The sequence below is a fragment of the Sarcophilus harrisii genome, chromosome 3 (assembly GCF_902635505.1).
Source record: "Sarcophilus harrisii chromosome 3, mSarHar1.11, whole genome shotgun sequence".
NCBI lineage: Eukaryota > Metazoa > Chordata > Mammalia > Dasyuromorphia > Dasyuridae > Sarcophilus > Sarcophilus harrisii.
The window spans coordinates 233,904,436-233,929,455 of NC_045428.1; the positions used below are offsets into that span (position 1 = coordinate 233,904,436).

Below are 25,020 nucleotides of genomic sequence, written 5' to 3' on the forward strand. Positions count from 1 at the left end.
TTTTCTTTTGCAGTGCTTATTGGTCTAGTGTCAATGATCTGGAAACCATTTCCCCTTACATTAGTAAGTTTTCTTTCTGGTTTAATTCAAACATTTTTAACTGAGCTTTCTTCCTCCTGAGACCTTTGACAATTTCAGTCTTTTTCCCCCCCTTATATTCCTTTCTTGCTCAATTTCTGAGTCCTTCTTTGACAGCAAATCTCAATGCTGTCCAACAAAAGCTAGATATCTCAGTTTCCTCCCTTTAAAGGTAATTATCACATTCAAAATTCTACGCCAAAGATTTTGTGAGAGAATAGAACTGGGCTTAGTTGGATGCCAGTCCCCTTTCCTTCAGATCTACTGGAGCCTTTGTACTACCAAACCGTGACCCAATGTCCTCTGTTTCTTATTTCCTATTTTTCTGATTGAATTAATGCTATATGTCACAGGGCAGAATAAGTTTCCACTTTCCTGCACCTTCATCTCCTCTGCATATAATGGGTTGGGACAGAGTTGAGATCTATTGCTCATTGCTTCAGAATAATGGGATATAGGCAAGGCTTTACTGTAAAAAGTTGCAGTAGCAGCAAGGCAAATGCCGAGTAGATCCTAGTGCAAAGACCTTTAAAATCTGTTGTGCAGTTCTGTTAAAGCATAGGGGTTGATGGAGAAAAGGTGTTGAGTGTATAAAAGGTTAGGGAATAGCTCTTTCTGCTGTTTTATGTAACAGGTTATCATTTCATTAGGACTCCAGTGTTATAGGCTAATAGAGACAGCTGTAATTATTTTATCTCTAGCCTGTAATTCTTACTTTGGAGAAGTTTAAGAGGTTTTGAGGATTAAAGTAAATGTCTCCACCAGCGACTCTAAAACTTTTGACTCTGTGAAAATGTGTAAGTCACTAATATTTGCTATATTATTATGCTTTGTCACAGTAATTTTCTTGAACAAGTGAGACTCCTGCATCATTTGTATTTTGAAAATTCAGTTGGTATTGATCACCACCTAAGCAGATTTAAATTTATAAATGACATTTAACACATGGAAATCAGACAATAGTTTGGGATATTGGTTTTCAGAATCTATTATGAGCTTTTCCCCCTTCAACTGTCTTTTCTATAAATACATTATTGTCCCAAACTACATAAAGCTGTGTACGTAGCAAAATTTTTAAAATGAAGATCACAAAAAGGACATATACATATGATACATTTTTACCCTGTATACAGTATTATCTCCTTTTTGAATTGCCCAACAGTAAAATTATAGTAGACCAACAACAGTATGAGGAAAAAAACCCACAAAAGTTTTTTAAAAGATTTAGATTAATGGCGTAGCTTTTCCAAAAATAAATATTTTCATTTACAATTATACAACATTTTTTTTTAGCAGTCTTGGTGATAAAAAAATCATTTTAATTCCCTGGCACTTAGGCAAGCAACATTTGATTGTCACAACTTACAATTTTGAGATGCTAAAAAATAGTATATGGATCAGTGACATTTCTCCATTGCAACAATTGATCCTAGTTCAGTTTTATACAATTTAGTGCATTTCAATACCACATTCATAATTAACCTACCAATTAAACAAATCCTTCTGCAAGACAAAGTTAATAAAGAAATTAATAAGTCAAATATATTTTAAAAACCAAAATCTGAGTGATTTAGACCCTTATATGACTGAAGAACTGAACCCTGATTTGTAAGATATGATTTATCTTGTTCCTATTCCTCATTGATTTTCATTTTTGAGGTCTCAATTCCAAAGTGTTCAATATTTTCTTCCTGCTACGTGAGCAGTTGGTAAGGATCATACATACCCCTTCTCTTTCCAAATTGTGCAGAGAAAAATAGTGATTTAAATTTTTCATCTTCTTTCCAATAACTGAAAGTTTATAGTTGTGAAGTTTTTTTAAAAAATAAAAAGTATATTCTTACAAATGTATAGTTATAGAGAAGTACCTAACATGGGACTTTAGGAATAAAAATGGCATTTTTTCACCCCTTTGAGTCATTATGATAATTTTAACAGATGAAATTATGATTTGTGTCTCATATATAATGTGCCTATAATTCAAGTCATATGTCATAGGGCTGAGAAATTCAACATTATATCCTTTTCTAAGTCTGAAATGTCACAAGCTAAGGGATGGTTTCTACATCATTTTACTGAAGATGAAGCATACAATACACCCAAATATTTGCCACTATGAGAGGTGGCAGAGTGAGGTGGTGAGAGAAGGGAATGGAAAATGCTTAACACCTGTTTCTAAAATCCTTCAAAAAAAGGTCTAATTCACATGGTAATATTTGGATCTAACTTCACACATTCTTATTAATACTAATTGGGTGCATTATCACAGAAAACCTTCCCCTAAAAATGTTTTAGTTATTTTTGGAAATCCAGAAAGTGGATTTATATACCAAGCTGGGCAGTTTTTATGAAGCCTAGCTGGGTTGAAGAGAAGAAACTTTTATTGGTCTCAAATGGAAACACAAGAATATTTTTTTTAAAAATTATTAGCTTGTCAATCCTTCAATATAGTTGGCAAGAATATGACCTATGTATAGACTTGTAAATATCTCTTGCACTTTGGTATTGTTATATAACTTTTCATCTATTTTTGCAGTATCTTCCAACTAGATTACAAGTATTTTAAAAGGAAAAGTCCATGCTTTTCTTTCTCTCTACTCAAATACCTTGTACAGTGCCTAGCACAAAGCAGGGAAGATCTTATTAAATACATAACTGATAAGTCATTTAATTTTTCACACTAGCACTGTTGGCTTTATTTGTTTTGAGGCTTTCTTGAAGTTTTCTTTCAGGAAAAGAGAGGCTTAAAAAGATAGCATTCTCAATCTTCTAAAAGCCTTTCCTATGGAAACATTCTTTTTTCTATAACAGTTAAGCTTATATTCCCACAAAATCTCTCCATTCACATATAATGCCTCTAGTTCTTGCTAATTATATATGCAGCCAACAACAAAACAAATCATACAGAGAATTAAAACAAAATTTACATTTGCTTGTGGTACCAACAACAAAAATACAGTGTTTCACCATGTAACTTGGAAAGCCTCTGAAATTCATCTGAGGTAAATCCAAATGGAACAGTTTTCAAATACTACCACAAACAAACTGAGTACACAATGACATTATGACATCATTGTGTAAATATAATTTCCATACACTTCAGCATGGTATAGCAAGAAAGACATTAGGTTAAGACTTTGGCAAACTAGGATTTGAATTTGGTTTTATGACTCACTTGTTATGTGGCTGTGGGTGGGTATTTCACCTTCCTGGGCCTTAGTTTCCTTACCTGTTGAATGTGGATTTGGACAAAATTATGTCTATGACAATAACATTGTATAACTGTGACCTTGTGAAGGTTAAAAAAAATCAAGGTCAGGTAGGAAGAGAGAACTGCAGCAAGGGTCATAGGAAACCTTTGAGATGAGCTAGAGAAAAACAAAGGACAAAGAGGCCTGTGTTCTCTGAACTGGAACATATGTAAGCCACAGTGGCTAAACAATGTACAAACATCAAGAATTACATTGCTTAGAAGTAACTGTTAAGTAAACTCAAGGATACCAGTCAATTATCTGAATTTCAGAACACTCTGCTTTTTAGTCAGGGCAGTAGATATCTGGTTTAGCTATAGATGATAATATAAGTTTAATGATACTTAGAAAAGCATTTGTGCTCTGATCATCAGAGAGTATGCCTGGGCCTGGAGTGGAAGCTCAGAGGTTTTTCATATTAAAGTCCTGATTCTTACCTGAAACACTGAGCATAAAATTATGGAAGATCTGGAGAAAGCCTCCTGTAGAATTGGGGTTCTTAACCTTTTTTGTGTCATGGATCTCTTCTCAGAATGTTTTTAGTGTATAAAATAAAATGAAATACATAAGATTACAAAGGAAACTGATTCTATTGAAATAGTTATCAAAATTTAAAAAAAAGATTCATCAATCCTAGGTTAAGAACTTTTGTTCTAGATACAGAAATACAAACTAAATCTTCATATAAACACCACCATTAATAGCTGAAGCATTAAGAGGAGAAATACAAAGAAATCATGAAGAGCAAAGAAGCAGGTTATTGAAGCTGCCCCATTGTCCTAACAATGATAAAGTATATTTTAAAATTATACAAAATAAACCCTGAAAACCCATGGATGAAAAGTAAAGACTAAAAAAAAATAGTTCGTGATATTGTTTATTATTGCTTTTAGAGGGCTTGGTAGTCCAATGTACAAGCCATGTTTTATTAAATAAGAAGAAAATAGTGTAAGATATAAAAATCTATGCCCATTGTTTCAATTCAAGCTCCTAATCTTCATTATTCATTTACCAAATCAATATCAATTAACACAGTATTTTAATTTAAAAGGGAAAAGAAAACATCTATCTGGGAAATAAGAAATACCAGTTAAATAAAAAAAAAATACCATGTTTCCTTCTCTGCATGGTTATCTTTTTCTTTAAAACTTTTCAGATATGACTATTTAGAAGGGTAGAATTAGTAAATAATATAAAGATCTTAAATACATTCACACAGAAACAGTGTATCATGAAAAGAAAATCTAAAAAATTGAAAGTAGTCTCAATTTATTCACAGTACTGTATTGCCAGTTTAATTGAGAAAGTAAAAAGGGAATAAGATAGAGGAGCAGAGAAGAAAAAGAGTTAATTTTTTGTCCTTCACCTCAACAATAAATTTGTTCAAAAAAACCTCACAGCTTGTGAATAAGATTAAAATATAGTTGGTAAGCAACCTTTACTTTACCTGCCTCCTTCCATTGAAGTTACCAAGAAAATATAAATAGGTTTAATATCTTCTTCATAAAGAAAATATATGACCTCACTAACATCTTCCTAACACACAGCATTGGCCAATACATAATTGCTTTATCAATTTGTTTTAATTTCCCCCATCCCTCTACCTTCTGCTTTCCCATAAAATTCAATCCATTTTGAATTCTGGTTTGAAAATATCAAAAGAAACACCCATTTTTTTCCTTAGAAGGTGATGGAGAATGTTAATATCTAAAGTGGAACTAGAAAGGTGACTAGAAAATATGAGGAACAAAAAGATAAATAAAAGTAGTACTGGTAACTTAGTGCTTAGTTGAGGAGGAATGGATTGGCTGGAATAATAAAATACATTTACTCTGAAATAATCTCTCCCCTTACCACCCCCATCAGATTTCATATTTTAGGGCTGGATGGTAAAATAAATAACTCCAATGAGAAAAAGTTTACCTACGGAAATAAAATCTTTGCCTAATGACACAAATTAAAGTAAATACTTTGGAGAAATAATATAAGTTGAGATTATACAGAAAAAAATAAAATATTTCACATTTATCCTTCAACACCAATTAGGACATTAAGAATTCTAATTTTTTTGCAATTGAGAAAAAGGTTTAACTTGGGTTAAGACACGATTGCTTCAATGCTACAAAGCAATTTGCATCTATTCATTCACAGTATATTAATGAGTAACCTACTTAAATACAATGAGGGGTTGTCTCATGGAACATAACATGTCATAATAGTTTGAGACATGAGTAAAGGAAAAGAATAAACAAAAAAGCCAAATTCTTTGCCTTCTATTCTCATCAATAAATCAAAATTCATCAATATTTTCATTTGTTTCATATGTTAAAAATAAAAACCTTGAAAAACCCCAACAGTCTTCAGTCTCTCTATTTGCCTATGACAGTAAAGTATTCAATAGTAATATAACTACTTAAAGGGTATACACTACAGATTTGATATAAAGAATGAAGAATGCCTCGTATTGCACATAATAAAAAATTTCTGTAGATGTGTTATTCTTTAGATTGTACAATAGAGAGGAAAAGTAATTAAGCTGTTTTATGATGCTTGCTAATTGATAAAGGAAATTCATGCAATGTAACTACTCCTGGGTAGAGGAAAATGGAATTCTAGTAGTAAAAGACAGATAAATAAAAAAAGGGCTGCAAAACTACTGAATAAATAATTCTCTTTTTATAGATGTAGTTACCAGGGTATCTTGCTTCAAAAACACCATATCTATGGCATAAGCATTTAGAAAATGCATGTCTGCATTTAGAAAATGGGACAAATAGCTCTAGAAAATAAAGGCATTAAACTAAGACAAGTGGAAAGAAAGAAAAACTCTACTCAGTTTCAATCCATTAATATGTGCTTATCACTAGGAGAGATATGTCTTCATAGGTGCCTTCCACAGGACAGAAGCTACCATGTACTGCCTGAAAATCAGAGCAGAAGATGCCAGGTACTTTCTATTCCCATAATCCTTTATTCAAAACTTCACTGAAGGGATAGCTGTTGATTCATTTAAAGAGGTACTTTTTTCCCTCTGGGGAAAAGCTTATTGAGGATCAAAGGAAGAAGAGAGAGCAGGAAAACTTGTTGGAATGCCATGTCACCATGCCCTCCCTAATCCCCCCTTTTCTTTTCTTTTTCTTGATTTAAAGAACTACATTAGCTTTAAGAGAAAGCAACCAACAAGCTTTCTCCTTTATAAGCAAAGGCTTTTTTAAAAAACACATATTTGTGAGATTAGTCATTTGGAGAATTCAAATCCCCCTGACAATCACCCTTTCCCAACAACAAAGCAAAATATTACCAGTTTTTTAAGCCCAGTTTTTCTTCCAAAGTTTGAATTACACTGAGATCCTTACATTGTGAACACAGGTAGAAAGTTGATGATCTTCTTCTGTCAATCTTTCCGATTTCTTTACTCTTGGCTCAAGTTTTATTTATTAATATTAGTCACCAGTTAATAAGAAAAAAGATAGTTTCTAAGTAGGTTTTTTTTCTGTTGTTTTGTTTTTAATTAAGTTAATTTGATACCACACCATCTGGTTACACATGTTCAATCTGTAGCAATTAATTATTCTTTTTTCTTGAATTCTTGGTTTCCATAGCTAGAACCTTTTTCTATTTCAGTTACTCCTATCAGTCTACGGACTCCAAAGGAAGCTAAAAAAAAAAAAAAAAAAAAAAAAAAAAAAAGTAAAGAAACAAATTAGATTATTTTGCTCCATATTATCAAATTCTCATGTATGTTAATAAGGTGACAAATTCATTTATTAGTGACTACAAAACAATTCTTGGACTTAGGCCTGTAATTTTCATTTAATACTTGTTAAAAGAATGGGCAGAATAAAAAGATCATGGACCAGAAACATATGGTCCAATAGAACTGCCAGACAAATTAGTTAATAGTTTTCATCGCTAACCAAATTTAGTAAGAGAATCCCCAGATATTTCCCTTAGTGCCTCCCTTTTTAGCATCCTGTTCCTGTTTCTAGTTGAAAGTAAATTTCATGGAGCTAGAAAAAGATCTGAGAGAACCAGAGAGAAACCAAACAAGTTATTTTATGTATCAAATTGGTTTATGATATGGGAAAGACATTAGGATTGATTATCCCAGGTATGCATATCTTTCATAAGGGAACAAAGGAAAATTTAGTATGGTACTGCTCGATTTCTAGACTATTACTTCAACCCTATTAAGTAAGTGGGTTAAAATAGTGACTTATTTATTTAAAGTTTTAAAATAGAAAAACAACAAATACAGGAACTTCCAAATTTTTAAATTTTTCAAAGGATTTATATTTGAATACCACACACACACACACACACACACACACACACACACCTCTCATCCTTTACTTTTATGTTCCGGCATTAACATAGAATTTCTACTTCCAATAAGAGATTATGACAAGCTCTGAATAACATCCTGAAGTTATTTCCAATTAATTATCTTCACATCGGACCCATCTTTTTCTTCTCATTTTTTAATTACCTGCTCCAACAAATCCTAGGAACGTAAGTATCAGAAGGGGTGATCCACTTGCAAAAACACCAAATGCAAAACTGAAGAGAGGAGATAGAAGGATAGTTGCCCATCCAAGGAAATTCAGGAGAGTCCATGGTCTTCTGATGGGTTTAATCTGCTCCCCTGGAAACACACCTTTCTGTTTGTATAGCTCTTGTAAAGCATCCTACAAGTTAAGAAATAAATAGCATTCTTTTAAAAAAACAATCCTCATAAATCTGACTGCAAAATATAGACAAAGAAAAATGATTCATTCAAAGTGAAATTCTGATTTTAATAAATTAAGCATTCTAAAAACTCCCATAACACAAATTCTAGCTTAAAACACTACTTTGAAGATAAAATGATAAAAACACCTAGTTACCAGGAGAAGAAATTTTGATTCCTATATATAAATAACAGCAGCTGTTTTTATAATTACTTGACTATTATAAATATTCACACATTTTTATTATATATGAGGTAGTTGAATTTTTTTTAATGCAGATAAAATGTTTGAGAAGAAAAGTATATAAAAGATGGTATCCTAGAAATGACTTATATCCAACATGACATAAGTGATGAGAATGAAAAATGCTCATTGTGAATATTTCCCCTATGGCAATTATGTTGTAAATAAATTTTTTTTTTTACATTTTAATCTTCATAATAGAATGACTACTCAATCATGTATAAAAATCCTATGAACAACCCTCCTCCAAACCCCCCCAAACACAAACCACACTTTCAACAACATATCCTCATTTCTCCCTACCTTGGATGAAGGCAATGAGCCTCCTTTTCTATCCTTTCTTTCTGACTTCCACAATGTTTTTAAACAAAGTTTTATGTGTGAATAATAGTAGCCACCAACATTTATCAAATGCTTTAAGACTTTTAAGGCAAAACGCTTTATAAATATTATGTCATTTGTTCCCCACGATAACCCTGGGAGGACGTGAGTGCTATTATTATCCCTATTTTGCTGATGAGGAAACTGGGGCAGATAGAGATTAAGTGTTTGCTCAGGGTCACACAGCTGGTAGCTAAGGTCAGATTTGAACTATGGTCTTTGAAAACCTCACCTCTGGGATTTTCAGTGTAGTGTTGCTCTGACTCAAATGCTCAACTGATTCTGAAATATTTTAAGCCCCCTTTCTTAGAATAAATAAAAAATTACTCATCTGTATATGACATTAACACATGTTAATTTGGGGCATCCTCAAGCACCCTAACTTTCATTCCTATCCCACAGTACCACTATACTCTCCTCCTTTCCTCGGTTAACTAAAACCCAATCCAATTTTCTTCATTCCAAATGATGAAAAGCAAGCATTAAATTACAAGTTAGAAGAACCTGGATTCTAGTCCCATCTCTGAAAACACTTACCTGTATGACCTTAGGCAAATTATTTACTATCTTTTGGCCTCAATTTCTTCATTTTTAAAATAAGAAGAGAAATTAAATCATTCTAATGAATTTCTAACTCTAAGATCTATGACTGAATCTGCCTAAACGCTCTAAAATATATGTATATCTGAAAAAGGTTTAAAGTCTTAAGCCTGTCACCAGGAGCTCAGCTGAATCTTTGTCAGCAAAGTAAATCCTGCTGTATCCTCTGTAGGCCTATTTTTTGAGAATCTAGGGCCACCTCTTGTAAGGCACTACAGAAGGGCTTTTTATAGAGACTGGAATGTAAAGTGAGATGCTTTATAATAAAGAGTAAACAATAAAAAGATCAGCCCATGTGTTCCACTGGTTTTTACAAATAAGGATAAGATTTATAGGAGGATATGGATAAGAGTTATAGAGGATAAAAAAGTGGAGACATTTGTAACATGGAAAATGTGTTCAAATCAATTAATTTCAAAGTATCACTGCAGCCGCCGCTGCCAAGCATATGGCCTTGGCCCAGTTCCCTCACAGGCCCTCCGGCTGCAGCAGTGGAGCCCCCTGCCCGGGCCCCGATGAGTAACTCCCAGAACAACCAGATGATGGTGGAAGGGGTCGGGGCATGGGTGGTCCGGGGCCCGGACTGGAAGTGCAGGAAGCAGGACGACGGCGAGGGCCATGTGGGCAGCTTCGAGAGTATCAGAGTCTTAAGTTAAAAGGATGAAATTGTAACAGAGGATGAGGGGAGAGAGAAATGAATTATTTTCTAGTTTTTAAAATAAAAGAGGGCTTTCCAAATTCTCTCAAATGACACCGTTACTTCAGAAGAGCTAATCTTGATGTCATAGTAAAGCAGGATTGAACACTGAGTCCCAGTTTGAATACTAGAACTATATCCATGATAAATCAGAAAGAATCATTTGATTATGAGACAGTATTCCTATATCTCCTAGGAAAAGACCAACATTTCATTTATTTACCTTTTAAAATCAATCTCTTCCTAGACATTATCTTGAAAAGACTTTTACTCTAGGAAAAAAAAAATTCTTTACCTTCTCCTGATAAAGTTTATGAAGCCATTTTGCTGCTTCCTTTTCATCTTGTGGGATATCTTCCAGAGGAAATCTCCTGGTTTGTTAGAAAGGTTAAAAACAAAGTGAATCTTTCCCACCTACAATTCCTCGGAATTTATGTGTGTACTATATAGAACAGAAAGTATTGAAGCCAAATTGGGATTTAAATATGTGTATATGTCTGTATGTGTATGTCATAGGCTAAAGCCTAAGGAAATAATTAATAGCAAATTCATTAAGTTCTGTCTATGGTTTCATTATAAGGGATAATTAACTTTAAAGATCAAGAAAAAATGACTCAGTAATTGACTCAGTAGTACAATGAATAAAGTGCTGGGCCTGGAGTCAGGAGGATCTGAATTTAAATATGGTCTGAGACACTTATTAGCTGTGTAACCCTGCACAAGTAACTTGAACCCTTTTTGCCTCAGTTTTTCTCATCTGTAAAATGAGTTGGAAAATGAAATAGCAGATCACTCAAGTAACTTTGCCAAGAATACCTCAAATGCAGTCATGAAGAGTTGCTTATGCAGTCATAAGTAGAAATAATAGCAGAAAACAGACTGATAAAAATTTTAAAATCTAAGATGTTCTATGATGTGTCTAAATAAATTTAGCATCGTTACCAGTTTCCAAAAAAAAAAAAAAAATGGAAAATTCAGGTTAATTTTCAATTAGTCCTAACAAAGAGGTGAATATGGGTTGTCTTTATGTTAATCACCAAGATGAGAGACTAGGCTTATTTTGTATAAAGTTCACAAGATCCTAGTAATGATGGAATTTGAGGATCTGGGAACATTCTGGAAATTTTTCTTGGCCAAATCTCTAGTTTTGTCATCCAGAAAGATGTTCCTTCACCATGCTGATGGTGAAGATAACAAACTGAGAAATTTGGTCCAGAAGAGATAACCCAAAGTACTAGTTTAAAATAGAAGCAGTATACAGGCATCACACCTAGCAGCCCTTTATCATTCTGAAAGTGCTTTGTGAGCCTTAAAAGCACAAAGTGAATGGGAGGTGTTATTCCACTCCTTTTTGCTTATTCATCTTGTAAATACAAACTGACTGTAGCAGAAGCTAACAACAAGAAAAAGACGATGAAAACTGAAGAACTAAAGAGTGTTTTAAAATTGTTGATTGCTGGGGAGGAAGTTTTTCATTGTCGCAGGGAATTTTCTTGAGTGTTTCTGTGGGTTCCTTACCATTCCTTTCTATCTTTTTGTAATGAAAATAAAACCTTTTTCTATTTCTGTTTTTTTGACCGTAGGGCTTGTAGAAGTTCTCAGCTGGTTAAGAAGGGCAAAATTAAGCACATACTGATATATTTAGACTTTTCCCAGGTGGGAGTATGAGCCAAAATCTTAGGAGAGACACTTCCCAGTCAGGCTTGATCTTCAGAATATATGTAGGGGATTATATTCATAGTATCATACATTTAAGAGATGGAATGGCATTTAATTCATCTAGTCCAGCTCTTTCATTTTATAGATGACATAACTAAGCAAGTCACAAAGGTTTTAACAAAGCTAGAATTTGAACCAATGTACCCAACTTCAAATAGAGCCAAAATTTCCAAACTAATTTCTTGAAAGAGACCTGGGTTTCAAATCAGAAGACCTGGTTCAAATTCTGGCTCTGGGCAGAGAACTAGAATTCTTTGGCCCTCAGTTTCTTCATTTATAAGATGAGGGGTTTAATTAAATCAATAAGCAATTTTTAAGCACCTATCTTTATGCCAGGCATTGTACTAAGCATACAAAGGCAAAATATATACAAAAGGGATACTAAGACAAAAACAGAATAGTCCCTCAAAAGAAATTACAATCTATCTAACAAAAATATGTAATATGACTATACTAAAAAAGTATACATAAAAGATGATCTTTTGAAGGCTAGGCACTAGCATCAGGAAGGTCTTCATGTAGAAAGTGGTGTTCATGGTGAACCTTGACGGAAACTAGGAATTCTGAGATATGGAGGTCAGGAGGCAGTGTGTTTTCCAGGATTTGGGGAGAGTCAGTGCAAAGACATGGAGATGGAAGATGGAATGCCATGAAGAATAGCCTAAGGTCAATTTATTTGGACTGCAGAGTAAATGGAAAGGAGAAATGGTTGATATTTAAGATCCATTCTATCTATGATGAAAACAGGATATTTTACTTTTGCATTGCCCTACTCATCCTTTTCAGGAGAGGTTTTGTCCTTTTTCCACCTTAAACTGCCTCCTTCCCCTTTTGTGCCACTTCTCTTTGAGGAGAAATTTCTGGTATCTCCTCCTTCCTTTGTCCAGTGGTTATAAAAGTGCAAACTTCTGAATGAAGTGTGAATTCTATGGGATCTGCAAGCACATGCATTTCTCTTGCAATAAACCTAGTGTGCAATGAGCTGAGATAGCCCGTTGACGCTTTTCAGCAGCTTTATTAAAACTAAACAGCTCCAGCAGATGGCGGCAGCAGAGAAGCAGAGAAGTAGTACACTGAGTGGCAGAGCCATTGGCCTGGAAGTGCTTCCTCCTGCACTGAGCTGAGAATCCTCAGAAAACTGCACCTTTTCCTGTACATGTGAGGGTGCGTGGCAGAAAATGATTCTGTAATTTAAATTTTCCTTGTTATTTATTAATACATTATGCCCTAATTTAATTTTCTGCTACATGAAAAAAATAAAGCCTAAACTCAACAATAATATGTTAATGACCTATTAGTATGAGGTACTAGGTGCTGGAGATTTGGTGTCAGAAGATTGAAAACACTGGCTTAAATAATAATGAATAAATGTTTTACTCTCATTTGAGATGTAAAATGAGTGTCTCATTTTTCTATATCATCTAATATTATAAATAGCCAAAAATGGACTCTGTACAAAAATATATGATTCTATGACCCAAGTCTACTTTTCCCAAACACAATGAAAACTTTAAAAAACCTAAGAATTTCCAAAAATGTCTCTATAAAAGTATTTTTTTTAAATAAGCAAATAATTAATCAAAGAAAAAAAGATTTTCCATGCTTGTTAGTTTGAATTTCATCTCTACCTATTACAAAGTCTAAAGAGCAGTCAGGTCTGACATTGACCAGATAATTTTTATAAGCCAAATTAGGTGGCCAATGACCAAAATAAATACTTTTAACACTTAATATCTGGTAATGATTCCATATAGTTTGAATTGGAGTCTCAGAACAAGGTATTAATTTTATTAATGTAATTCCTATAGGGAAGTCCATTACAAATTCAAGGAGAGAGAAAAAGAATCCATAATTTTTTTATTATATTTTCATGGGATCATTTCTAGAGACTTCTAAACTATAGGTTTTATCTAAAAGAATGTAGGTTTTTATCAGTACTATCCTTCCAGTGCCTAAAATGAATTTGTGTGGTAGAAAAATGCTGGATAGGAAGTGAAAAATGAAAGGATTTGACCAGTAATTGGTATAAAAATTTAGCACCTCTCCCCAACTTCCATGGATAAGCATAGATTTAATTCCACAATTAGGTACATATTATATTATCCATAAATGAAATACTATTCAGCATCACTAGAGTGAACACATACATGTTCTATTTTGTAGAAGCTAAATACTCAACCAGAGATTTGTCTACTACATCTAGTAGACAAAACTTGAATTAATAATAGGAAATTGAATTAAATAGCATTTTGCTGCAGACGACGGCTATTTTGTAAGTAAAAAGAGATGTCATTATTTTGTCAGTTGAAAAAAATCATAAGCCTATAGATGTTTAGATTAGCAACAAGTAATGAGAAATCCAGACAATTCATTTTTTTAGATAAGGCTATTTTGGTACTTATATGACCTGTGATTTTGAGTTAAAAATAACTAAAAGATATAACTATCAATTTGAGGATTTTAGATAAAGGCTAAAAAGGATCTTCAAATATGGCTTTGAATCTTAACTCTGAAGTCTTGACTATTTGAGTTAACAAGAAAGATATATAAAAAAATATTGGCAGCATGGAAACTCCAATGAATGAAAAATCTTGATCTAAGTTAAGAATCTCTCCTTTTTCTTAAAAATGTGTTATGAAAAGGGATAAATGAGTCATTATGCTGAATTCAAACTCTGTGGCCTGACACAACCATCACTGACAAGATTATCTTAAAGGAAAAAAAAAATGTGATTCTTTTTATTTAGCAGATATTGAAAATTATTTAAGGAAATGAAATTCCAAGGTAGAAAATCACTACCAGGCTGTGGTATAATGTTTAATTAAGAATTTCAAGGAAATCCTATAGTATTATAAAATCTATTCTGTCTGGTATAATGCTTCAGTTCTATAGATTAAAAAATCCTTATGGTGATATATTTGACACATAATAGCCTACAACAGAGATTAATTTTGGGAATATTAAGGAAAAGGGGAGCAAGATCCCAGACTGAAATATAAAGAGAGCACTGATGGGTACATGGTGATATAATTAAATAGACTAATACACTAAAGTCAGAGGGCCCTCTTTATTTTATGTTTTTTGCCTTCTCAGTGTGTAAATATATGAAGTAAATGTTAAAAAGTTTTGGTTGGTGTGAGGCAGAAGGGGAAGTAAACTGAGGTTGAGATAGAAGATTAGGGATCTACACAGGTTTCAGGAAAGAGAACTGATTTAATTTTGTGGGAAGGATTAGAGCAGGGGTCCTCAAACTTTTTAAATAGGGGGCCAGTTCACTGTCCCTCAGACTGTTGGAGGGCCGCACTATAGTAAAAACAAAAACTTTGTTTTGTGGGCCTTTATATAAAAAAACTTCATAGCCCTGGGTGAGGGGGATAATTGTCCTCAGCTGCCGCATCTGGCCCATGGGCCGTAGTTTGAGGACCCCTGGATTAGAGGATTAAATGGGAAACACATATGAAGTGGGAATTAGAAAATATGGGACATCTAGGCAGCAGAAAGTACAAGAGATAACAGAGAAAGGCTAGTAAACACACACCAGCTTTCCAGTTTGGTCTCTAAAGAGATTGCTAGAGAGTTATTATATATCTCATCATTTTTCTAAGTGGCTCTTCTTCATCCCCTACGTTTGTTTGCATCCAGCCACTGACAAAGTAGGCTGGTATAAATCCTGACAGCTTAGATAAAGGAATAGAAGTTCTAAGAAAATGGAAGAGGGAATGGAAAGACAGGTGTGGTGGAAGAAAGGCTTACTAATGAGCCTGCAAAACCTGAGTAACTCATGCCCATATTTTGCTCACCTCACACACATATCTGCTTCATACTTCTTTCCATAAAGGATCCCTAGTAATGATGGATTCTTGTTTCCTCTGAAATTAAGTGTTACATCATAGACTGCTGCAACTGTAGTTAGAAAGAAGCATCAAGTAAAAAACTGTAAGACAGTTAGAACACTGGCTTTCTACAGTATTCTTAATAATTCTACAGAAATCTTAAATTTCTTAATTTAATCTTAATTAATTCTTAAATCTTAAATAATTCTACAGAAAAAGGCAAAAGTAAAACAAACAAATTCAAATATTTAATTCATACCCATTGTGGCGGTTATTTTCTTTTTAAATAATTAACACTTTTTTCACACAAATTATTTCATGTTAACCTTGATGCCTGACAGTCAGCAAAGCAAAGTGAATAGAGAACAAGCACTAGCGTGGGAAAGCCATGGTTCTATTCCTGCCTATGAGAGGCTGGGCAGGTCACCTGACCTCTCAGTGCTCTTGATAGATAATTTTAAGACTCTTAACCTGCAGAGAAGGTGCAGACCTGCTTTGGTAGAGAAAGTTTTTCATTGAGAGCTGCCTCTATTAATGTAGTAATTATCTAATGCCATTCCCAAAACATGGCAAAGAAATGGCACTGTTGCTTAATGATCATCTAAAAAGGGCAAGCCTGAAAACCCTGTGTAACCTAAAGAAATCAACCATCAGGAACTGTTCTTACCTGTTCCCCTGAGACACTGGACTGCAGTGGTAAAGCCTTTGGTTCTGGGCAACAAATGATATTTAAGTTTGGGTAATCCTTTAGACTCAGCCACTTCCATACTAATTCGATGCTTCGTCTCTGTAAATCGAGTTCCTTCACAATACAAGAGAAACTGAGACAGAGAATACAAAAAAAGAAACTCAGTAAATATAATTCAAAAAATAACATTTCCTAAACACAGTCTTCTTAATTTGATATTTAAAAATTATTAGAAACTAATTTAAATTATTGGGAAACTTAGAAATGTATCTAAAATTATTAGAAATTTATCATTTTAAAAGATGGTCAGGGCAGGGGGATTCATCCAAACTCTTCCCTAAACCCAAATTCCTTTAAATAATGACTCTAAACAAGTTTTAGAACATCAAAACCCACAAAAAGATGAAGTGGAACAATTTTTCAACCAAAGACAATTTGGAGGATCAGCAGTAAAGATCTAGTGCACCAGGATGGAATCCAGCATGGTCTCAGTGCAGTCCAAGCTAGGAAACCAAAAGCATCAACAGCAGCACTAGCAGTTTCTAGACCTCTCAGCCAGAGATACCAAAGATGATTTGGAAGAAAAAAATTGTCTCTTTAGGGTAAAAAGTCTTGGGAAACCAGCAAACCAGGTCAGCAGCACAGGTGGTAGTGGCAGCAGCAATTTCCAGAAGTCTCAGTTCACAGTTGGTAATTGGGTGAAACTGGTCAGAAAGAGGTCTCTTTACTAGCACTGAGAAAGGACTTTGTAGTCCTTTAGCACAATAGAAATTATGGAGTGGGGTATCCTCCTCACAGTTCCAGGGCAGAAAAAAGTGTTTGTAGCCATTCAAACACACTTCTTTTTGGATCATAACACCTTGCAAAAACTAAAAACTTACACATCCTTAGAAAAACCTGCAAAAACAGCTGCATAAAACCCCTGAATCTTGGGACATTATATCCTCCACCCTAGAAACAGAGCTCTACTAACAAAGTTACAAGTCAAGTAAGACTCTAGGAAAATAAGCAAACAACAGAAAAAGATTCTGACCATAGAAAATTACTATCATGACAAAATAGACCAAATCTCTCTCTCTCAGAAGAAGAAGAAGAAGAAGAAGAAGATAACAAAGTCAAAGCTTCTACATCCAAAGCCTCCAGGAAAAATAAGAATTGGTCTTAGGCCATGGAAAAGCTCAAAAAGGGATTCTTGAAAAAATCAAGTTAGAGAGGTAGAGGAAAAATTGGGAAGAGAAATGAGAGTGATGTAAAAAGGTAATAACAAAAGGCTACTGAGGGGAAGAATGCCTTAAAAAAGCAAAATTGATCACGTGGAAAAGAATATACAAAAGCTCACTGAGGGAAATAATTCCTTAAAAATTACAAGTAAGTAAATGGAAGCTAATGACTTTGTGAGAAATCAAGGAACAATAAAACAAAACCAAAAGAATGGAAAAATGGATTCTCATTGGAAAAACAATTCACCTAGAAAATATCTTCAGGAGAGATAATTTTAAAATTATTGGTCTACCTGAAAAAAGAGCCTACACATCATCTTGCAAGAAATTATCAAGGAAAACTGTCCTGATATTCTAGAAAGAGGGTAAAAACAGAAATTGAAAGAATCACTTTTTAAGAGAACCCAAGATGAAAACTCAGAAGAATATTATAGCCAAATTTCAGATGTCCCAAGTCAAGGAGAAAAATTGCAAGCATCCAGAAAGAAACAATTCAAGTATAGTGAAGCCACAGTCAGGATTTAACCACTTCTACATTAAAGGACTAGAAGGCTTGGAATATGATATTCCAGAAGGTAAATGAGTTAAGATTACAATCAAGAATCAACTATCCAGCAAAACTGAGAATAATCCTTCAGGGGAAAAGGTGGAAATTCAAGAGGACTTTCATGCATTTGTGATGAAAAGACTAGAGCTGAATAGAAAATTTGATTTTCAAATGCAGGACTCAGGAGAAGGAAAAGGAGATAATCAGGAAAAGTTGATTAGAAAAAAAAAAATCAGGATATAAAGGACTTAATAAGGTTTATCTGTTTTCATTCCTTGATGGGAGGATGGCACTTGTAATGCATCAGAACTTTCTCATTAGAAGGAGTATATATGGACAGGAGACACAGGTGAGAATTGAATATGAAAGGACAATATCTAAATATAAATAAACAAATAAATAAAATTATGGGGTGAGAGAGGAATGTCCTGGAAGACAGGGAAAGGGAGAAATAGAATGGTTTAAATCATCTGCCATAAAAGAAGCAAGAAAAAGTTTTTACAATGGAGGGGAAAAGGACTAGAGTGATATTGATGAGGCAACTCTGAAACTGTCCTTCACTTTTGGGGTGAGCCCTGAGGCTCTCCTGACAGGGACCCACCCTTGGGGCAGTTAAGTTGGTTTTATTAAGATTGGCCCAGGACCACTCCCTACTCATCTCATTTAAGTGGTCTCATTTAGCTGGAGATCTGGACCTGATATGTCTATTGAGCTGAAAATTGGCTCAGGACCACTCCCAGTAAGTGATCTCATTCAACTGGAAATCTAGGGTTGGGGCCAGTGATAACATTGAAGGAATTTCATTCAAGTGAAACTTCAGTCTCAGATTTTCTATTAAAGGGCAATTTGGGGCTCATTTCTTTGCAGAGGTCTAAAAGCAGAAATCATGCCATACCAAGGGACCTCTCTTTGGCATAGCTACCTGCCAAGACCCCTGCTCGCTGTGAAGACATTCTCTTCTCGGCATTAACCCCTCTTTATCTCTCTGCGAGAATTTCTCTGCTAGGACCTTTATCTCTCTGTTGGGACCTTGCCACTGAAGAAGTCAGTCTCCTAGCAAAAGCTGACTTCTCAGTGTCAATAAACTTCCTTTTGCCAGTCTAATATTTCGGGTTCGTGAATTCTTTCACTTTGGACCTGGGTCGACTAAAGAAGGGGTCCCACAACTCTCTGCACTGCCACTAATCTCATCAGTATGAGTGAATCTTATTTTCAACAGAATTGGCTCAAAGAGGAAATAATATATTCATTCAATATGTGTATAGAAATCAATCTTACCTTTCAAGAAAGTAGGAGGGGAAGGATATAGGAGAAGGAGAGGAGGATGATAGAAGAGAAGGTATACTGGGGAAAGGAGTGGTTGGAAGCAAAACACTTGAAGAGGAACAAAGTGAAAGGAGCGAGAATAAAGGAGTGGGAAATACAGTTAGCAACAGAGATTGTGCAAAGAATTTTCAAACAAGTTTCTCTGATGAAGACCTCTTTTCTCAAATATATAGGACACTGAGTCAAATTTATAAAAAATAAAAGTTGGGAGGATTCTGGGGAGATGACAGAGCAGGTTGGCAAATTTCAAGTCTCCAGATTTCCCCCCACAAAAAGAAAAAATCTGCACCTCAAAGAAAACATAGACTGCTGAAAAATCAAGATTAAGAACAGAACAGGGGTCCTCCTAGTACAACCCAACAACCCAGGCCAAGATTAGCCCAAGTGAAATGCAAATACCTCCCAGCACAAACACCAAGTGGCTGGAGCATCAATAGGACCTACAGCACTGTTCAGGAGTTAGGTTTTAGTCCATGAATAACACTAGGCTCGGCTGTGCTGCTGAGACCCTGCCCTGGGTGAGAAGGAACCAGCATCTGATGAATACAAAAGCAGCAGAGGTAGGGTCACTGTTGGATGTGGATACTTGCAGAAAGGAGGAGCTCTTGGTTTGGGATTCCTGGTCTGAGAGGAGAACTGAAAGGAAGCTTAAGATACCATCCCCTCCACCCCATGATTAGTGGCTTACTAATACCTCTTATTTAAAAAAAAAACAACAACAAAAAAAAAACTGACAAAGAAGAACTTCACTATAGAAACATATTGTGGGAACAAGGAAGACAGATCAGTCTCAGAGGAAACTTTTTCTTCAGAGGTTTTTCTTCAGAGGAGGACACTTCAGTGTGTGTGTGTGTGTGTGTGTGTGTGTGTGTGTGTGTGTGTGTGTGTGTGTATAAAGCTTCTACCCTAAAGAGTAATGTGAAATGGTTCCCCTGACTGGAGAGAATTTATAGAAGAACTCAAAAAAGAATTTAAAAACCAAATGAGACATTGAGAAAAAAAAAAAAAACTAAAATAATAATAATAAAACCATCAAAGAAAAAAAAATCATGAAAAAAAGCTAATCACATAGAAAAAAGAGGTACAGAGTCTCAAAGATAAATATAATTTTTTTGAAAATTAGACTTGATCAAAAGGAAGCCAGAAAAGCTATGAGGCCAAGAAATACAAAATACATTATAAAGAATGAGAAAATAAAACAGAATGTAAAACATAAGGAAAATGACAGATCTAGAGAATAGATCAAGAAGAGAAAATATAAGAATAATTGCACTGACAGGAAAAGATAATGACAAATGTTGGAGGGAATTTGGGAAAACTGGGACACTGATACATTGTTGGTGGAACTGCAAACAGATCCAATCATTCTGGAGAGCAATTTGGAACTATGCTCAAAAAGTTATCAAATTGTGCATACTCTTTGATCCATCAGTGTTACTACTACTGGGCTTATATCCCAAAGAGATCTTAAAGAAGGGAAAGGGACCCACATGTGCAAAAATGTTTGTGGCAGCCCTTTTTGTAGTGGCTAGAAACTGGAAAATGAATGGATGCCCATCAATTGGAGAATGGCTGAATAAATTGTGGTATATGAATGTTATGGAATATTATTTTTCTGAAAGAAATGACCAGCAGGATGATTTCAGAAAGGCCTGAAGAGACTTACATGAACTGATGCTAAGTGAAATGAGCAGAACCAGGAGATCATTTTACACTTCAACAATACTATATGATGATCAATTCTGATAGAAGTGGCTCTCTTCAACAATGAGATGCTCCAAATCAGTTTCAATTGTTCAGTAATGAAGAGAACCAGCTACACCCAGCGAAAGAACTATCCATGGGTCCTCTTGGAATAGCATTTCCACTCTTTCTGTTATTGTCTGCTTGCATTTTTGTTTTCCTTTTTAGGATATTTTTACCTTTTTTCTAAATCCTATTTTTCTTGTGCAGCAAAATAATTGTATAAATATATATATATATATACAAATATTGTATTTAACATATACTTTAACATACTTAACATGTATTGGACTACCTGCCATCTAAGGGAGGAGGTAGGGGGAAAGAGGGGAAAAGTTGGAACAGAAGGTTTTGCAAGGGTCAGTGTTGAAAAATTATCCATGTGGTGTGTTTTATAAATAAAAAAGCTATAATAATAATAATAATTTTTTTAAAAGTCAGAAGAAAAAAAAAGAATAATTGCATTGCCAGAAAGTTGTGACCAAAAAGAAAACTTTGACACAATAATGCAGGAAATAATCCAAGAAAATTGTCCAGGGGTGATAGAACATGAGGCAAAAATAGAAATAGGAAAAAATCCACCTATCACCACATCAAAAAGATCCTTTGTGAAAAACACACAGGAATATTATTGCCAAATTTCAAAACACCCAGATCAAAGAGAAAATTTTGCAAGAAATACAAATATTCTGGAACTACTGTTAGAATCATACAAGACTTATTGGTGGCTACAATAAAAGATCACTAGTTCTGGAATATTATCTAATGACAATCAAAAGAAATAGGCTTGCAGTCAAAAATATTGTATCCAACAAAATTATTATTTTGAATGAGAAAAAATTCACATTCAACAAACTTGAAGATTTTCAGGACTTTCTATCAACCAAACCCAAACTTAACAGAAAATTTAAAATATAAGAGCCACTATTAAAGATTAATTTTAAGGAACTCAAAAAGGAAATGTATACTATGTGTTTAAGATTCACCTCAACAATAGGGTAGCTAGAAAGAAAGATTGGCAGAGTTAAGGTAAAAAATAGCCATCATATTATACAAGTGAGGTGCAGAGAAAGAATAAACAAAGAAGCATTAGAAGGGGGAAGAGGGCTTATAGTTTTGAAAACTACTCACATTGAGAATGAGTTCAATAGGCAACATTACATAAATATACCATGAAGGGTATAGTAACCTCAAAAATCTATAAAGAAAAAAGGGGAAGGGATAGGTGTATGGGGAAGGAAAGGGTAAAGGAAGAAGACAAGGGAGGGATCCTTGAGTAGGGGGAGGTTAAATAATGGCAAGGCAAGTTATGGAGCAAAATTTAAGCAAAGAATCAGAAGGGACAAGAAAGACTTTGTGTGTGTATGTGTATACATAAATATATCTTTTCTTAATTGTAGTTTGCTTGGGCTACAGTAGTGGGAGGGGGCATGAAAGGGAGAAAAAGAATAAAGTAAATGGGGTGTTCAGCTGAAAAGCAAAGAACAATTTACAAGGAAGTAAAGAGAAAACAGGCATTTATGAATATAATTTCTTCTATGAATATATATACTTTCTTGATCTGATAATTTGTTAAATATTTTTAATCCTTAATGTTCTACTGGGCACATGTAAAATATATATATATATATGTACATATGTGTACATATACATATATATAAAAACAAAGAAAAAATAGACAAAAAAAGAGCCATTCCCCAACTGATAAATGATCAAAAGATATGAACTATGTTCAACGGACTATAAAATCATGCATATCCTTTGATCTAGCAATACTAGTATTAGGCATGAATCCCAAAATAGAGTTTTTTTAAAAAGGAAAAAGACCTATATGTACAAAAATATTTATAGCAGCTCCTTTCTCAGGACAAAGAAGTAAAAAACTAAGGGGATGCTCATCAATTGGGGAATGGCTGAATAAATTGTGGTATATGATTATGATGGAATATTATTGTTCTATAAAAAATAATGCTCTCAGAAAACCTGGAAAGTCCTCTATGAACTCAAGTAAAGTGAAAAGTACTGTGTACAAAGTAACAGCAATATTGTGGAGTGATCAGCTATGAATGACTTTGCTATTATCAGCAATACAATGATCCAAGACTATTCTGAAGGGCTCATGATATATATATTTTTTAAAATGCTAGCCATACACAGAGAAAGAACTGATTGTGTTTGAATACAAATTGAAGCATATTTTTTTAACTTAATTTTTCCTGATTTTTTTTTTTTTAGAGGGAGGGGATATTTATATTTCCTTTCATAACTTTTAGGGAAATGTTTTGCATAACTTCACATATGCCTTTTTAGAGGGAGAAAGGAGAAAATCTGGAACTCAAAAGTTTTAAAAACAAATATTAAAAAAATTATTTCATATGTAATGGGAAAATAAAAATATAAAAGAAAAAAAGAAAAATATTTTGTTTTTCCTCTTTCAAAAACTGTTCTTATCCTTTGATCATTGCTTTGTTGGAGATCATGTATTATCGGTCTTATTGATATGCTTTATATATTCCTTATATGTTCTAAACATCAGATATATTTTTCAGAGCTAATATAGTTACTGTGGTTTTTTTCCTCAATCTATTTCTTATTTTAATTTCAGAGATTTACTCTTCTTATACAAAATTCTTTTACCTTTATATGAGCAAATACACCGGGTGTCTATTCAATAATTTCTTCTACTTCAACTCAATTCAACTTATATTTATTGAGCACCTATCATGTACTATGTTAGATACTAAGAATACAGAATGAAAAATAAACCATTCTCTACCCTCAAGGAGTTAACATCCTCTTTGGAACAGGGAGAAATTTGGAATATTTACACAAGTATTATGTAAGGTAAAATGCAAAATGCAAAGATAAAATGTCATGTTCAGGAGCAGCCAGGAGCAGTTTAACTGCAGGGTACAATTGGGATAGAAAAATATAATGACAAAGAGCTGAGGAGTTAAGTGTTTCATCTTGAAGCCAGAGTTTTTAGGCAGGAGAATGATGGAATCTTGATTTGAGCTTTCAGAAGGTTGTTTTGGCAGCTGAATATAGAATAGATTAAAAGAACTAAAACCAATTAAGAAGTTATTGTAATAGTCTTAAAGAGAGTGGATGAAAGCCTGAATTACTATAGTAAAATGAGAAGTTTAGACTAGGTTGCTTCTAAAAGGTTCTTTTAGCTCAAATTTTATGAGAGTAAGAATGAAATTTCAAGATATCTCTTTGGAAAGGAACTTTTGTTCTAGATTTGTAAGTGGAATAAAAAAGCCTTCCACTAGAAGCAGCTAGATGGTGCAGTGCATAGAGTGCTGGCCCTGAAGTCAGGAGGACCTGAGTTCAAATGTGACCTCAGACACTTAACACTTCCTAGCTGTGTGACCCTGGGCAAGTCACTTAACCCCCCAAGTCACTTTTTCCCCCGGGGGGGGGGGGGAGGGGGAGGTTAGTCTTCCACTGATTAGCAACAAGAGAAGAATTTGAAATGCCATAGTTAAATCCAAGGCTTTAAAAGATATCCAGTTTATTGTTTTAACTGGCCATGATATTGATACCACACCAGATAGAGTATAGATTTCAGATGTCCATAAATGATTCTCTCAAACTACTTTTAGTTAATAATTTCAGTCTCCTTCCCCATCAAACTTTTCAAAGAGGATGCTAAAAATTAGACAGGTGGAGTACAGGTGATATGAGAGACCTCAATGTAAAGAGGAAAATTCATTTTATCTTTCTAATAATTAAGCCATTAAAAAAAGAAGTTCCCTGTAAAGAATAATCTTAGTTGGGCTACTTAGCTGGCAATGTTGATCAATTATCTTTCTGAAGAAATTTTTCAAAAAAAGAAAAATTCTGCAAAATAAAACATTTTATCTATTTTCTTACTGCTGATACATCCACAACTGGGTTGGAAACACAAAAAGTTTCAACAAGAGGAACATTTCCTCTTTAAGGAAAAGGAAAGTTCTCA

General features: G+C 34.1%; 1 protein-coding gene across 6 annotated transcripts in view; it reads right to left on the reverse strand.

Annotated features, from left to right (window-relative positions):
- Positions 1–1,037: 1,037 nt before the first annotated feature.
- AGPAT3 (1-acylglycerol-3-phosphate O-acyltransferase 3) overlaps positions 1,038–25,020 on the reverse strand; it is a 139,439-nt gene continuing 115,456 nt past the window's right edge. For 3 of the 6 annotated variants that reach the window (XM_031959210.1, XM_031959211.1, XM_023498847.2), the window contains 5 exons: positions 16,200–16,353; positions 15,500–15,602; positions 10,276–10,351; positions 7,819–8,017; positions 1,038–6,986 (listed from right to left, as the gene is read on the reverse strand). In XM_031959210.1, coding sequence (XP_031815070.1) covers positions 6,898–6,986; positions 7,819–8,017; positions 10,276–10,351; positions 15,500–15,602; positions 16,200–16,353 — 621 coding nt within the window. In that variant the 3' untranslated portion in view covers positions 1,038–6,897. The remainder of the gene's footprint in view (positions 6,987–7,818; positions 8,018–10,275; positions 10,352–15,499; positions 15,603–16,199; positions 16,354–25,020) is intronic. The other 3 variants (XM_012544326.2, XM_012544325.2, XM_003763350.3) reach the window with 1 other exon arrangement.